General features: G+C 42.8%; 1 protein-coding gene across 1 annotated transcript; it reads right to left on the reverse strand.

Annotated features, from left to right (window-relative positions):
- Positions 1-59: 59 nt before the first annotated feature.
- On the reverse strand, positions 60-4,845 carry tceanc (transcription elongation factor A N-terminal and central domain containing). The gene is made up of 3 exons (XM_084921235.1): positions 4,751-4,845; positions 3,576-4,593; positions 60-148 (listed from the first exon to the last, which is right to left on the reverse strand). Exon 2 carries the CDS (start codon positions 4,586-4,588, stop codon positions 3,617-3,619), a length of 972 nt encoding a protein of 323 aa, XP_084777361.1. The 5' UTR covers positions 4,589-4,593; positions 4,751-4,845; the 3' UTR covers positions 60-148; positions 3,576-3,616.
- Positions 4,846-14,231: the final 9,386 nt, after the last annotated feature.

The raw sequence follows: 14,231 nt of genomic DNA on the forward strand, positions 1-14,231 counted from the left end.
CATGGCGCCGCGGTGTCCCTGCCGCTGCTCTCTGGCCCCGCAGCTGCGGATGACGCTCATATGACCCGGCAGGGGCTGTCACGCCTCCTGTCACCAGGCGCGTTCCTGGATCAAACCGACGCATCCACAGTCTAATGTGGGTTTCTCACTGTGAAGAAATGAAAGTGAAATATACAGTTGGCAATATAACCTGCTGTTCGTGTGTGTGTGTGTGTGTGTGTGTGTGTGTAGGTTTGAAATAGACACTGCGATCCTCCAAAGTGTTCCAGAATAAGCCAGAAAATTGCAGAAAGTATAAAATAAATCAAAGATTTCACAGTTTTATTGAATTATATTAAGATTTTTGTCCTGTTTTTGTTTCGTTAAATACACGTTTACTACTTCAGGCCTCTACAAACCATCACTATGACATGTTTGTATTAAGAGGTTTTAAGCAGATATGAATTGTTTGAAGGGATCATAATCCACAAACTGCGACACTATCCCTCCTGCACTACAACAACAAGTGCAAATATTAAACATTTATGCACCTCTGTAGGTTTATACGTCTGCAGAAGTAAAGAGCTCAGACTAATGTTTTGCAAATATGTACGAGAAGGAAAGTAGGTACAGCTGTGGTAAGAAGTTTACATACACTCTTCATGGGCATGAGTCACATGGCCATTCTGGGCTTTTAATTATTCGTGGGGCTGTTGAATGATTGTACTACACACATGTTTGATGACTTTAGAAAACTAAAACTGGGTGCAAAAGTTCAAATTTATTTTGGATTTTCTCTAATTCACACAGGGTCAAAAGTATATATACAGGCTCAAATGTATAAACACACACACTCATATTTGGTTGTTGCTTTGCAAGTTGTACTTCAACCAGATGCTTTTCATAGCCATCAACAAGCTTTGGGTATAATTCTGTATATTTTATTAATGATTCTTCCCAGAGGAGTGGAGTTCATTTAAATTGGTTGGTTTCCTTGCACAGCACTGGCTTTTAGTCATAGTCCACACATTTTTAGGACTGAGGTCAGGACTTTGAGAAGACCTAAGATTAATGTTAGCCTGCTCTATCAATTTCAAAGCGAAAGTTGATAAACTTGATGTGTGTTTGGGATTATTGTTCTGCTGAAACACACGACTGTGTCCAAGTTCCGATTTGAGGTTAACTTGAAGAATTTGGAGGTAATCCTCCTTCTTCATTATTGCATCCACCTTGTGCTGTAGAACCACTGGCAGCAAATCAGCCCTAGAACATGATGCTACCACCACCAAAACATACATCATCGGCATTGGGCTTGTCCATGTGAGCAACTGTTAAATTTCATTTGACCTTAAAAGTGTCAACTTTGGACCAGGGGATAGAACTCACTTTACCTTGGACAGTGACACTGGTGTTCCAGGACTTTCCAGTCCATTTCAGGCTTAAGCCTTGGTGGTTCCTGGGTTGTTCTGGAATATCCCAACCAATTTCATCCTAACAAATCTGACATTCTGGTTCTTCTTCCAATGGTGACACATCTGTACAATTGTTTGAACTGACAATTATGGAATCTGCAGTTGCTTAGAAATGGCTCCAAGAGACCTTCCCAACTTGCGTATCCATCCATTCTCTTCCTTCCTTCCTTTTAACCAATTCAGGGAACCAGGAGGGCTGAAACCTATCCCAGTTACCATAAGATAGAGGCAGGGTACACCCTGGACAGGTTGCCAGTCTGTGCAATTTAGACTCATCAGTTAACCTAACCCCACTAACTGGACTGTGGGAGGAAGCCGGAGTAACCAGAGAGAATCCAAGCAGACTTGGGGAGAACATGCAAACTCTACACAGAAAAATGGTTGATTCAAACCTTCTTGCTACAAGACAGCAGTCCTAACTATCTCGCCAACAGCTGCCACTCCAACTTATGTAAATCTACAGGTCTCTTCAGTGAGTTCCTTGAATTTTCCAATTGTTCTGAGTATTCTGAGTCAGTCCAATGAGTGCTGTCAAACAAATCCTTTTTATGCTGCAAAGATAAACTCCCTGCTGTACCCAATCATAATCCCTAATGAGGAGTCAATAGGCCTTAGCTTTGTTAAGATATTGTAGAACCTACAGCACCACCTATTCAAATATTAAAATGAATTTTCTTTAGAGTAATTAAAAATGGATTCCGTACAATCGTTCCACCCTTAAAACAAAACAGCTCAAAGAAATCATTAAAAGCCCAAAACTAGCATCACAGTCATGCCCTTGATGAGCGGATGTAAACTTCTCACCACAGCTGTATGTGGCTGCAGAGCATCAATCTGACAGGCCACGTCACTAAAATGCTCCTTATCTACTAAAAAGATAAGGAGCATGTGAGAGGAGATGGATTACAGACAAATGCACCAGTGTTGAGACACCAAACACTTACTGGAAAGATATGGTTTCTTTGTTTTTTCATATTTGGCCATTTTACCTTCGGCCATCCTGGAATGAGTCCGCTGCAAAGATCAAAAAAGCTGCAGTGGGCCAGGACGTGACATAAATAATGACGCAGGAAGAACAGCTGAGGATAAAAATAAGTGATTTTCTCTGTAATATCTTCACACACAAAAAAAGACTGCTTCATGTGACATCACAGTGACGTGTATGTGAGTCATTGTGCCACGCTGGCTGGAGCACCATGGGATATCCGCCCCTCCGGCTGCTGGGGAGGGCAGATTACTGGCTCACATGCTCAGAGTACTTCGGGGGTCACATGTCTCATCTGCTGGATTCAGTTTGCCACAAATGAATGGGATATTGTAGAGCAGAGGCATGTTTTAAAGAATTCCCCGCCAGTGGTCAAGGCATTAATGGATCTTTAGATCAGTAATGTAAGAGAGAGCGGCCAGTAAAAGCAGTTCAATGAGCTACTGTAAGTAGAAATAAAATGAAGGGCTATTACAGAGAGTAGAGACGCAGGAAACGATTCAGCGGGAAGAAGATGACGACAGCTACTTCTTGAAAACCCATGGTTTCAGTCGGAGACTGCAATGACTTGGCATTTCAGCCAGTAAAGATACAGTTTAGGCTTTCAGCTGTGGGTTTTAGTGGTCACTTCATGAAAGACAAAGAACAAATCCTGTGGGAAAAATCTGGTTTAAACCACAAGTATGCACTTCATCCTGCAGGAAAGTTTCCACTCTGCATCCCATGTGACCAATCCTCCTGTTTCAGAACTGAGTTTATAACACTCAAATCATGTAACTGGTCACAGGAAAGCCTTTATAATACCAAATTATGTACTAGGGGTGAAACTTGGAAAACCAACTCAAACAAGTGCAATTTTACAGTGGGCAGAACAGCTGAAACAACCAATCAACTAAATGGCTGGTGATTCATCTGCAACAATGGCAGTTTAAGTCAATGTATTATGTAAATGTGTAAAGAAAATGTATTATTTCAAAACTAGCAACACTGAGTATCTGAGCTAGGAATCTAAGAAGGTCATGTTCCAGATTTTTGAACATTTTTAACTCCATAGATGTCGAAAATGAGAAAGTAAATCATTAATGAAAGTTCTACACAGCATGACTGTTAAAAATCTGTTATTTTCATTATCAGTTAACCTGCTCTTAGTTGCTGAGTCATGTATGTTATCCATGTGGATTCAGAGGCAGACCCAGCTGCTGTGGTACCACTGCTGGCCACACCGGCTGCAGGTCACAAAGGTCATTGCATCCTCGTCTGGGCCGCCCTGCCTCACCCACGCAGGCAAGAACAGAACCCCTCGGGACACCTGCGTCACCCTACAGTCTGACCCCCCGCATCTTTTGCAGCAAATCTTCTCCGTCCGCGTCCCCTCTATCCCTTGAGGAAGCTGCCTCTCACTCACGCCCTGGGAGGAGTACTCCTCCCTCAGCTGCCGCAGCTCTGCGCTGGCCATATCCTCCGCAGACATGCGGGCGAAGGCCTCGGGGGACAGGGAGCCGCTCAGGAGGCCCTGATGCAGGTGGCCGCTTTTGGGATTCCTCAAGTTGGCCACCTTGCTCCTCACACAGGCTTTATATTTGAACTGGTTGTGTTTATGAAGTTCGTGGACGTGCCGCTCGATGTCTCGTGCCAACTCAGCAGCCTTGTGCTGATCGGGGGCAGAGGGGCAGAGGGCAGCAAGGAGGAGCTGCACGCATTTGGTTCTCACGTTATCTGGAGATGAAGCAGAGGTATGAGCTTTGGGTCCAGGTTTAGCCTGCATAGATGACTGTTCTCCTGCAGCATTCCCCTCTCCACCATCACATGTTTGGGAAAAAGCCGCACCACCCATGGCCTCTTTTGGTAAAGAAACACTGGCAGGTAGCTCAGGATCCTCACTCTCCTCTGTGCACTTCACCCCTTGCCTGTCCTTCGTGTACTGTCTCTTCCACTTGGACAGCAAGCTCTTGACTGTCTTCTTCACGCTGTCATCAGTGCAGGTTTTCAGGAGCCTGTAGAGCACTTTGACGATGTCCGTTGTTTCCAGCTGTTCTGCTGTGACGTGAGACTTCTGGAGGTCACCAAGGAGGGTCATGATGTTCCCATAGCTTCTGTCTGCACTGAATTTCTCTATCTGAAGAGCACAGCGGAGCATCTCCTTTGGATCCATCGTGGCTGCAAAGACACAAAAGCAAAGATGAAACAATGAATGTTTTTTTTCTTAATGTGGTGATGTTTGCCCCTCACTGCAAAATGAAGCAGTGCTCTCCTGAAAGCACAGCAGTATGTACCACTTAGAAACACATTAAAATAGACTTTTGCACGTGTTTACCTGAGTTCCTTCATGGTTTGCAGTTTCTTCCTGCTAACAGTGAACCTAGCAAACGTCTACATGGAAGCAGCCATGTTGAATGTGTCTTCACGGGAGAAAAATGCCAGCATTCACCTCTAGATGGAGCTGTAGCCTCACAAAGTCAATGTGTTCATGAGGGTAGTGCAGGTAGTTTCCCATCAGTTTCTTAAAATGGAACTATATGTGTATATATATATATGTATGTATGCAATCTTTTTTCCCTAAAAACAGGGATTGATGCAATATTACAAATGAAACCTCTTTGCAATGAAAGTGTCACCCTGAATCCCCGAATCATCCTTTGAGTACACTGCGGCCTGTTTAATCTGAAAGTATCCCAGCAGAGCCTTCCAGCTGTGCTGTCAGTCTGTGATTTATCTAAAATGTACTGTGGGATTAGTGCTTTATGTGAGGATTTAGGTGTGTGCTTTTGGATTTTGCAGGTTACTCCCACGGCCAAACTTCTGTCTATTTTAACGCCTCTTTCCTGTTTTTCCCACAATAACAAATGTGGATGAACCTGCGCTAAACCACACGAGGAGCTGAGGGTGTTGTCCAGACAAAGTGTTCGATTTCAAATGTGCATTGCATTAATGGCTATTATTATAGCCTTGTGTTCCTTCTTTTCAGCTCCTGAGATCGAGATGAAAGATATTTGGTTCGGCGTGCAGAAACGTGTAATCCTCGCATCCAAGCAGCCAAATGACCTGCAGACAGGAATTCAGTGGAACACAACTCGTGACAAGATGAGGCAAGTCTTTCAGCTGTGCTGCAATTACATGTTGTGATGGAAGAAGATGATTTAGTGTTTAGGATAATTCATGGTTGTGGAGCTAAGACCAGAAACGTTCCAGCGGACGTATCAGTTCGCAGGTAGTTGTTAGTATTTCGTGGAAACCTGGAACATGGTTTGATGTAATCACACCATCGACGGTGACGTGAATGAGAGAAAAATGCAGGCTTAATTGCATGGCTGAAAGGTTGATTATGTATTAATTGGATGTTGTCTGAATGGGAGCATATCTGAATATTGACAAAACAATTCAATAATACCTTTAGGGATTTATGGAGTGTACGGAAATTGCTGAAGTGATGAGGGAGGCTGATGTAGTCTGTGTTTGTTTTTTAGACAGTTTGCCTATTTTGCTGCTTTATTCCCTTTTCCCCAACAGCACGGCACATTCATCATCATTTTTTGTTTCCAAACATGCAGCACTGACTCACCCGAACACACTCATACTAACTACTAAAATAATATAACGAAAAGGAGTTAGTGCTTTTCATTTCTATGGTGAGCAAAGAAGACCAAATGTAAACTCATCGCTAGGACTGGTTTGGACCCTCTTTTGGCTTCAGAACAGCCTCAGTTCTGTGTTGCACAGATTCAACAAGCTGCTGGAAACATTCCTTAGAGGTTTTGATCCATATCGACATGATAGCATCATCCATTTGTTGGCTGCACATGGCTCCATGATGTGAATCTTTTGTTTAACCACATCTCATTGGTGCTGCATTGCGCTGGGATCTCATGACTGTGAAGGATATTTGTGACACAGTGTTTAATCCTGGAAGCAGCCAGCAGACGATGGTACACTGTGGTCATGACAGCATGAACATGGTCAGCAGCAACACTCAAGTGACTGTGGTGTTTAAATAAGGCTCAGTTGGTACTCAAGGGTCGAAAGGCATGCCAAGAAAATATCCCCTACACCGTTACATCAACACCAGCAGCCTGAACTGAGGCTGGATGTTGTTTATGCTAAATTCTAAACGCTGGAGCAGAAATGTTTGGTGAACTTGTGAAAATCTTAGACTCAGTTTTCTGTTCTTGGCTGGCAGGAGTGGCGCCGGGTGTGGTCTGCTGCTGCTGTAGCCTTTTTTTTTACCTTTACATTCAGAGATGCTGAGATGGTTGTAATGAGTGGTTATTTTAGTTACTGTTGCCTTTCGATCAGGTCAAAGCAGTCTGGTCATTCTGACCTCAGCCATCAGCAAGGATCTGAATGCACAGCACATCAAACCTTGAAGTAACAGAAGACCACACCCAGGGTCGCCGAGGCTACGATTTACAAACGCTCACCAAAAATTGGACATTAGAAGATTGAAAAAACGTTGACTGGTTTGTCTCAATTTCTAACGCAACATTCAGATAGTAGTACACATTTGGAGTAAATAACATGAAAGCATGGGTCATGCAGGCTTGTATAACCAGTTGGTGGTGTAATGGTGTGGGGGATATTGTAGAGTAGATTATAGCGACTTATCTTGCAACACAAGGCTAAAGGTAAGCATAAAAATAAATGATGTCAAGAGGAGTTCCTTTACACAAGAAACAAATCATAAAACCCTCTACATTTTCAAAATCTTAATTATAAGGACAAATATTTTTGTACAGTCCTTTATAAGTTACTTGAGAATATATGTATATTTCTGCCCATGTAGGAAGTATTATTTTCACATCTGAGGTGCTGGTTTCAACAAATTTGGCGATAGCTGCAGTGGCAGAAGTTGTAAAGCCTTCCAAGACTCCTTTGACTGTGAATTGCATTCATAAATTAGAGATAAACAGAAACCACGAGCTGCCTTTATATCAAAATGAGCTTTTTATTCACTGAAGCACTTTTAATAGTCCTGCTAAATCATATATGTTATTATTCACACACAAAAGCCCAGATGAAATGTAATTAGACGAGCAGGGCGCCATTATGCAACTGCTGGTGTGACATCAGCCTCCTGATCGTACATTAAAATGTGCTTTCAAGATTCACGCAGCTGGGGCCGATAGCAGTGCAGGCCTCAAGGGAAAATTGATTTGGCGTCTCTTCGCATAAAAGCTTCTGGTTCTCAAGTTCAAAGAGCTGCTTTTAAAACCCCAAATGGAAGTTAAAGCTTCCAGGAGGCTTTTAGCAGCGTTAATGTCTAACTTTTCTTCTCTGGCTTGAGGAGTTTTCTTTGAGCGTGTGAGGAAATGTGCTGCGCGGGATATTCGAGGTTCTGTGAGCGAGCTTTCTTTTGTTAAGTGCATTTTGTGAACTAAAACTCCAACCAACACAAGCAGAAGGATCCTGAGTGTTGACCCCCTCCGAGGTGTGGATTGAGATGGGTGGGGTCCGGCTGAACCATCAATGAACACGTGTAAAACTCCTCTTTCTGTGGTTAAATACATTAAACCTGCTAAATTTTGAACCCTCAAACACATGCGACTGATTTCCATCACAAGAGTCACAAGACATCTTGCATCTTATCAAGTCATTTCAGTGCGGCCTGCTTGCACTTGTGCACTTTCTTATCAGTGGGAATGGAATTTTACCAGCACGCAGCTGCTGTGACAGCCGAGTGCCGAGAGGTGGCGCTCTCTGCACTGCGCTGGTTTGAACAGAGCCCTATGAGGAAGTGGAGTCCTGCTGTATCACATCCTGCTCTTGTTGTCCCCGCCTTCTAGTTGGCGTGTACGCATGAGCACACACACATACGCGCACACACTACCCCGCCCTGAGCTTGAGAAATTCTGAGGAGGAGCAAGGCCTTCTTGTTAGAGTGATCAGCTTTTTCATGGTCAGACATTCATGACAACATGGTAAGTCCCTGCACCCGCAACCACGACCTGCAAATACTCCCAACGCTGCCAAGTGCATGTGTGAAAGACAACAAAGTGAAAAGGTGTTATAAGAAATCGTCAGTCACATGCTGCTGAGTTAGTGTCAGTGCAATGATAAACCTTTTTCTTAACAGGGTGAGAGAAGGTTAGAAAACAGGAAGAGCTACGCATATTTCCTTTTTCTTGGCAGAAGTCTGATCTGACTTTTCGGTGGAGGAAGTGGAAATGTTTTTTTGTTTTCTTCCCATTTTTGACATTCCAAAGGAAAAAAATGTGAACTTTACCGCAAACAGCAGCATATTTATTGTTACCTATTTGTTTGAAGTGAAACAAGTTTTATCATGTAATGCTCTATAATTAGAGTGCTTTGCCTTTCAGATTTTATTAAATATGATGAAAATGATGTGTTTTAATTATTTATGTGATCTCTCTGTAAAAGCACATGCGACAGAGACTGTGGGGTTTTTATGCTGTGAGAGCAAAGTCAACTCTTATTTTGTATCCATGCTTAATGCTCTTGACAGGTCATGTGTGTGTGTGTGTGTGTGTGTGTGTGTGTGTGTGTGTGTGTGTGTGTGTGTGTTGAGAGGGACTTGTCTGGCAGTACCCTACCCATCATACCCTTCCCATCCGTCATTACCTTGAGGGTAATCACTGATGACTGGACTGGATTCTGTTTGTTTTCTCTTTGCCTCAGGGTTCATTCTGTTTTGTCTGAAGCGCTGCAAAGATTTTTTTGGTGCTTCTGTTTGTGTGTGTGTGTGGGAGGGGCAGGAGTAAGGAGGGGGGGAGTTAATAAATGTTATAAAGAGGCAAAGTATAGACAAAGTGTCATGTTTTTTTGTTTTTTTTAGCTTGTGCTTATTTGGAGTCCTGCAAACCCCGAGGCAGGAAATGAGCCTCCCCAAACATGAAACCGCTTAGAGCACAGTTGCTATGTCTTCTCTTGCTGATCGTAACATTTTTCCCATTTGATTAAGAAAAAAACCCTCTGTTTTATCAGAAGCGATGAGGAAGTGCAGACGATTGTGACTTGTTTGTGCTTTGCTCAACAGCAGAGTCAAAGCAGAATCACGAGACTCACTCGAACCCTTTTCTTGATTATGGTGAAACTGAAGCTGTGCAACGTGCTTTTTTAAGCAACTCAATTTCATAGCGTCTCTTGGGATGTGATGCAGCACTTGATAGCAGTTCAAAGCAGACTTGGGGGCTCAAACTGTACACTCTGAAATAGTTTCATTAAATTGTTTCCTTTTGTATAACTGCCTCTGTTAACCCTTTGTACCAAAGAGAAAAATTTAGCATTGATTTTGCTATTCTGATCCTCTGAGGGTTCAACCATATGTTTCCTCCCCTGTACAAATAATTATCCACATTGATTCATCACATTTGTTTTCCCATGAACGCCCCCTTCCTCTCTCTCCCACACACACACACCAACTGGACACATGCTCTGCCTTATGGGAAATCCACCAGCCGGTGGGCCCGGGTTACAAATAACCACATCCTCCCCACGTTGCTCACAGTTGTGCAGCTTCCACTGGACTTTTGTAATGTGATCACAGCGGAGGTCTGAGGCTCAAAGTGTGCACAGGTGTGAGGTCCTGCTCTTTGCTTTGGTTCAGCTGCGTGTGACATCAATTACACTCAATTTTAAGACACACACCAAAAGACGAGTCTAAGGGATTCAGAGCAAGTATGTCCGATAGATGATGACACATGTTACTCACAGTAACCACATGACGTCCAACTGCAACTGAGCAGAGAAAAGAAACCAAACTTCTCTGCCCAACAAATACAATTTTGGTGACTCATGAAAAAATGCTCATATAGGTCTCAACTAAGCTCGCCTGTGTCACTTCTGAAGCCCACCAACAATCACAAATAAGCATCTAGTGTTGGCTAACATCGTCCTTAACCTTGTTCTTTTACACCTCACACAGTTGGCAGAACAGTTTATTTTATATAGCATTTTAAAATAAATTTCACTTGTGCTGCTGGTGGTTTATTTTTAGCATTTGTTGTTCTGTGCTCATATTTGGACATCTTAGGGCAACAAGAGCAGGAGCAAGAGCCCAAAGAAAAGGGCAGCCATTAGTGGCTGCAGACAGTAAGGAAATGGGGTGGAAGTGGGTTGCAAAGTCGTTTGCAGCCACTTCCACCCCATTTGTGGAAATGGGGTGGAAGTGGGTTGCAAAGTGGTTTGCAGTGTAGCAGAAACCTGCTAATACTTGCTTAAACCACACGCCCTATATATGATTGAGTAATAGGATGGCCAAATGTAACGCAAAAACATCAGCTGATGGGCACTGGCACTGAAATCAGGCGACTTTACATAATATTTGTTGCCATTTACAAGCCCTTCGTGTCTACATTTCAGTGTTTTTTTGTTTGAAATATTTTTTCAATTCAGTTTTAACAGCAGTCACCTCAAACCACTTCATATTTTAAGGTATAGACCCTACAGTAATACAGAAAAAAAACAAGAATCAGACAACCCCCTATGAGCGAGCAGATGGCAACAGTGGGAAGGAAGAACTCTCTTTTAACAGTAGGACTCGGGGAGGGCCAGCCTCCTGCTGCGACAACTGGAGGGTTCCTTATTCTGCTTTGAATTTCCCATTAATTTAATTTGATTTATATAAATGTGTCATTAGATATAAATATCACACTAGGTTGGCTCCGGCCCACTGTGTGTATAAACGTTTCCTATAAAAAATAACATTAAATAATGCTGGAAAAGGTTGGCAATGCTAATTATTTCTGTTCTGATTCGTTAAAGTTGACTTCTGCAGCAATTTTGCAAATCATCACGCACACACATCAGAGTGCTTGGGAATCTCTCACAAAGATTTTTCACTTTCTCATAAAATGTAAACCCGCACATAACCGCCCCCCACACACAGTTAAACATCTCTTTGTAAACAACATTTAAATAGGTGTGACAAAGTACATGAACGATAACAGCTGAAAGTGCCTTTATCTGGAAGGGCGCTGCCTTGTGTGTAAATGGAACAACAGAAGGCCTTTGTCTGGCGTGAGCCATAATATCTTCTTTCACCCTGACATGAAGCAGAGGCAGGACATATCGAGTTGTTTCAGGGACCAGCTTTGGTATAAACTCCTCGGAATCTAAATGTCCCAAGATAGCTCTGTTACTTTTTAACATGAGAAAGCTCCCCCGCCGCAAGAGATTAATGATTCATCCATTACGCACTTTTAGCTTTTAGGGGGAAAAGGTTAACACAAGGTAGGGGACACACGTAACAGTCAAACTTGTGATTTATTGTTTTTCAAAAAGGAAAGGACAGAGAGTGGACGTTCTGTCCTTCTTCTTTTTTTTTTACATTTTTAGCCGGCCTCCCCCTCCCCCTCCCCTCTCTGGTGATTTCCGTTGGGTGATTGAGCCTGAATTCCTGATATCCCACAGTTAAGATTCATAGCCCTGCGGTGTGTGTGGACAGGACACTTCTTAACCCCTTAACTTTCTTTTACCTTTCCCTTTTCCTCTCTTTTTGCTTTTCTTTCTCCTTCATTTTCTCGCTCTCCTTCACTTTGCTGCCCCCCACCACCACCACCCTCCAAAAACCCCCTTGTAGATTTACTAAATGCATTCCTCCCCTCCCCTCTTACAACCTCCTCTCGGCGCCTGTCCTCCACTTCAGCTGTCTGATGGAGGCACGATCGGGAGCCGCAGTGTGACACAGAGTATGGAAAGCTGAAAGTAGAAAAGAGTGGGGAAAAGAAAAGTGTGGGATGAGGTGTGCTTGTGAGACTGTGCCTGGGCACAAGCCATGGGAATGTACACACACATTTTGAGTTCATGTGTTTGTGTTCACACACACAAACACGCATGCATGCTCTTACAGATTGCTGATTGGTCATGTGTTAAATACAACGGCAGCCAACGGAGTGCAGGAGTCATCGCCGCTCCCTTTGAGTAATCAGTAAGGGGATGTACAGACACACAAATGTATGTATGCACACAGACACACACAACAAACACAAACTGTTTTATTCGAGATGAGAGAAAGCTGTGAATAGAAAATGTGTTATAAGCAGTGGAATCACACCTACAGTTCTGATTGAACAAAAATAAAAACATTGAAAAATCATTGCGTTGTTGGACTTCGCTTTCATTATCATACAACAACACAATATAAGTAAGCAGCTGTTAACACAACGCCGCATTCAGTCTACTTAGAGAAAAAAACGGTTAACATGAAAGCAGTAAACGCACCTTTACTCATTTCATTACTTTTAATATTTAGTCAAACAGTCTAACTAAGTACGGTGCGACTAGTAGCTCGTGTTAGCTACAGACGTGACTGTGGTCACCAAACATGAAACGCATCTCTAAATTCAAAAGGCCGCACGGCCAATTTTAGCCGCAGTAACTCTTTTTCTGTATGACTTTATCGGCCTCTCGCATCGCTGTGGAGGCTTAGGGTTATGGTTCTTTACAACGTTGCTTCAGTTGATTGAGGTTTGCAGGCATTTGTTTCTGCACAGCTCTTTTAAGGTCCCACCGCAGCATTTCATTCTACTTGAGGTCTGAAGTTTGGGTTACTGCAATTCCTTGATTCTTTTCTTTTTCAGACATTCTGTTGTATCTTTGCAGCTCTGCTTGGGATCATTGTCCTTTTGTGTGACCTAATTTGGGCCAAGGCTGCTAAGAGTCACATGACTGTAATGTAAGCAAAGTTTGGATATCTTTGATGTACCGACTGCAGCAATAACGGATGCTGAAAACAAACAGGAGGGGATGAAGCATTGTGGAATTAACACAGTATTTATAAGATCACGGTTGCAAGGAAATCCATGTTGCTAGACGCCAACCTACACATTTGCCAAACCACAGTGAGTTTGGACCAATCAGCATTCTACAAGGAACTACTGGCCAATAAGGCTGCAGTTCATGTTTTATGTTGCTAGGATTTTTTTTTTTTTTTTTTTGAAGGTGAGCTTTTATTACAAAGATAAGGAATAATCTAACATTTAAGGCTTAGATGGTGACAGACACATGGTTCAGCCAATCATCTGCTAGGTATCTAAATGGACAACTTCTTAGATGTTTTTTTGTGATAAGACTGGATCAGGTAACACCAGATATGCAAAACCAATCTTACCAAACAGTAAGACTGACTCGTTGAACCTTGACTCGTGTACCATGTGGACTCTTAGTCACCCGCTGCTTGGTTAGATTCAGGAACTAAGGCTACATCCACACGTACCCGGGTATTTTTGAAAACGCAGGTTTTTCTATGCATTTGCACCTTTCGTCCACACGTAAACGGTGTTTTTGGTCACTGAAAACTGAGATTTTTAAAAACTCCGGCCATGGTGGATATTTTTGAAAACTCCGTTTTTGCATTTACGTGTGGACGAGGAAAACGGAGAAAACGCAGAAAAAGCAGCGTCAAAGGTGTGCGCCTTTTTTGACATCACACTGTGCGCCACGTTATTGTTTCGGTGAAATGAATTTCTACAATACTGTTACTGTACTCTCTGCAGTGTTTAAATGCTTACATATACACACACAGTTACTGTCCCTCCACACATACGACTCGGTTTTGCTTCTATGCCTCATCCTTGTTTACTATTTCCCACCGAGGCTTCTAGACGTCTGATTGGCCAACATTTCTACACGGTTAGGAATATATCGCTACATGTTGCTTTGGCATGTTCGTAGCAGCGTTTTCCTTCATTCCTGCCTTTACGTGTGGATTATTTTTTTAAACGAAAATGGAAAATCTCCGTTTTCAAAAATACCCGTGTACGTGTGGACGTAGCCTAAAACTTCTTGTTTTGGTTTAGCAGAAAACCGTGATGATACCTGTTCATAATGTTAAAAAAGTCACC

The sequence above is a fragment of the Perissodus microlepis genome, chromosome 23 (genome assembly GCF_051167445.1).
Source record: "Perissodus microlepis isolate ML-2025 ecotype Zambia chromosome 23, ASM5116744v1, whole genome shotgun sequence".
NCBI lineage: Eukaryota > Metazoa > Chordata > Actinopteri > Cichliformes > Cichlidae > Perissodus > Perissodus microlepis.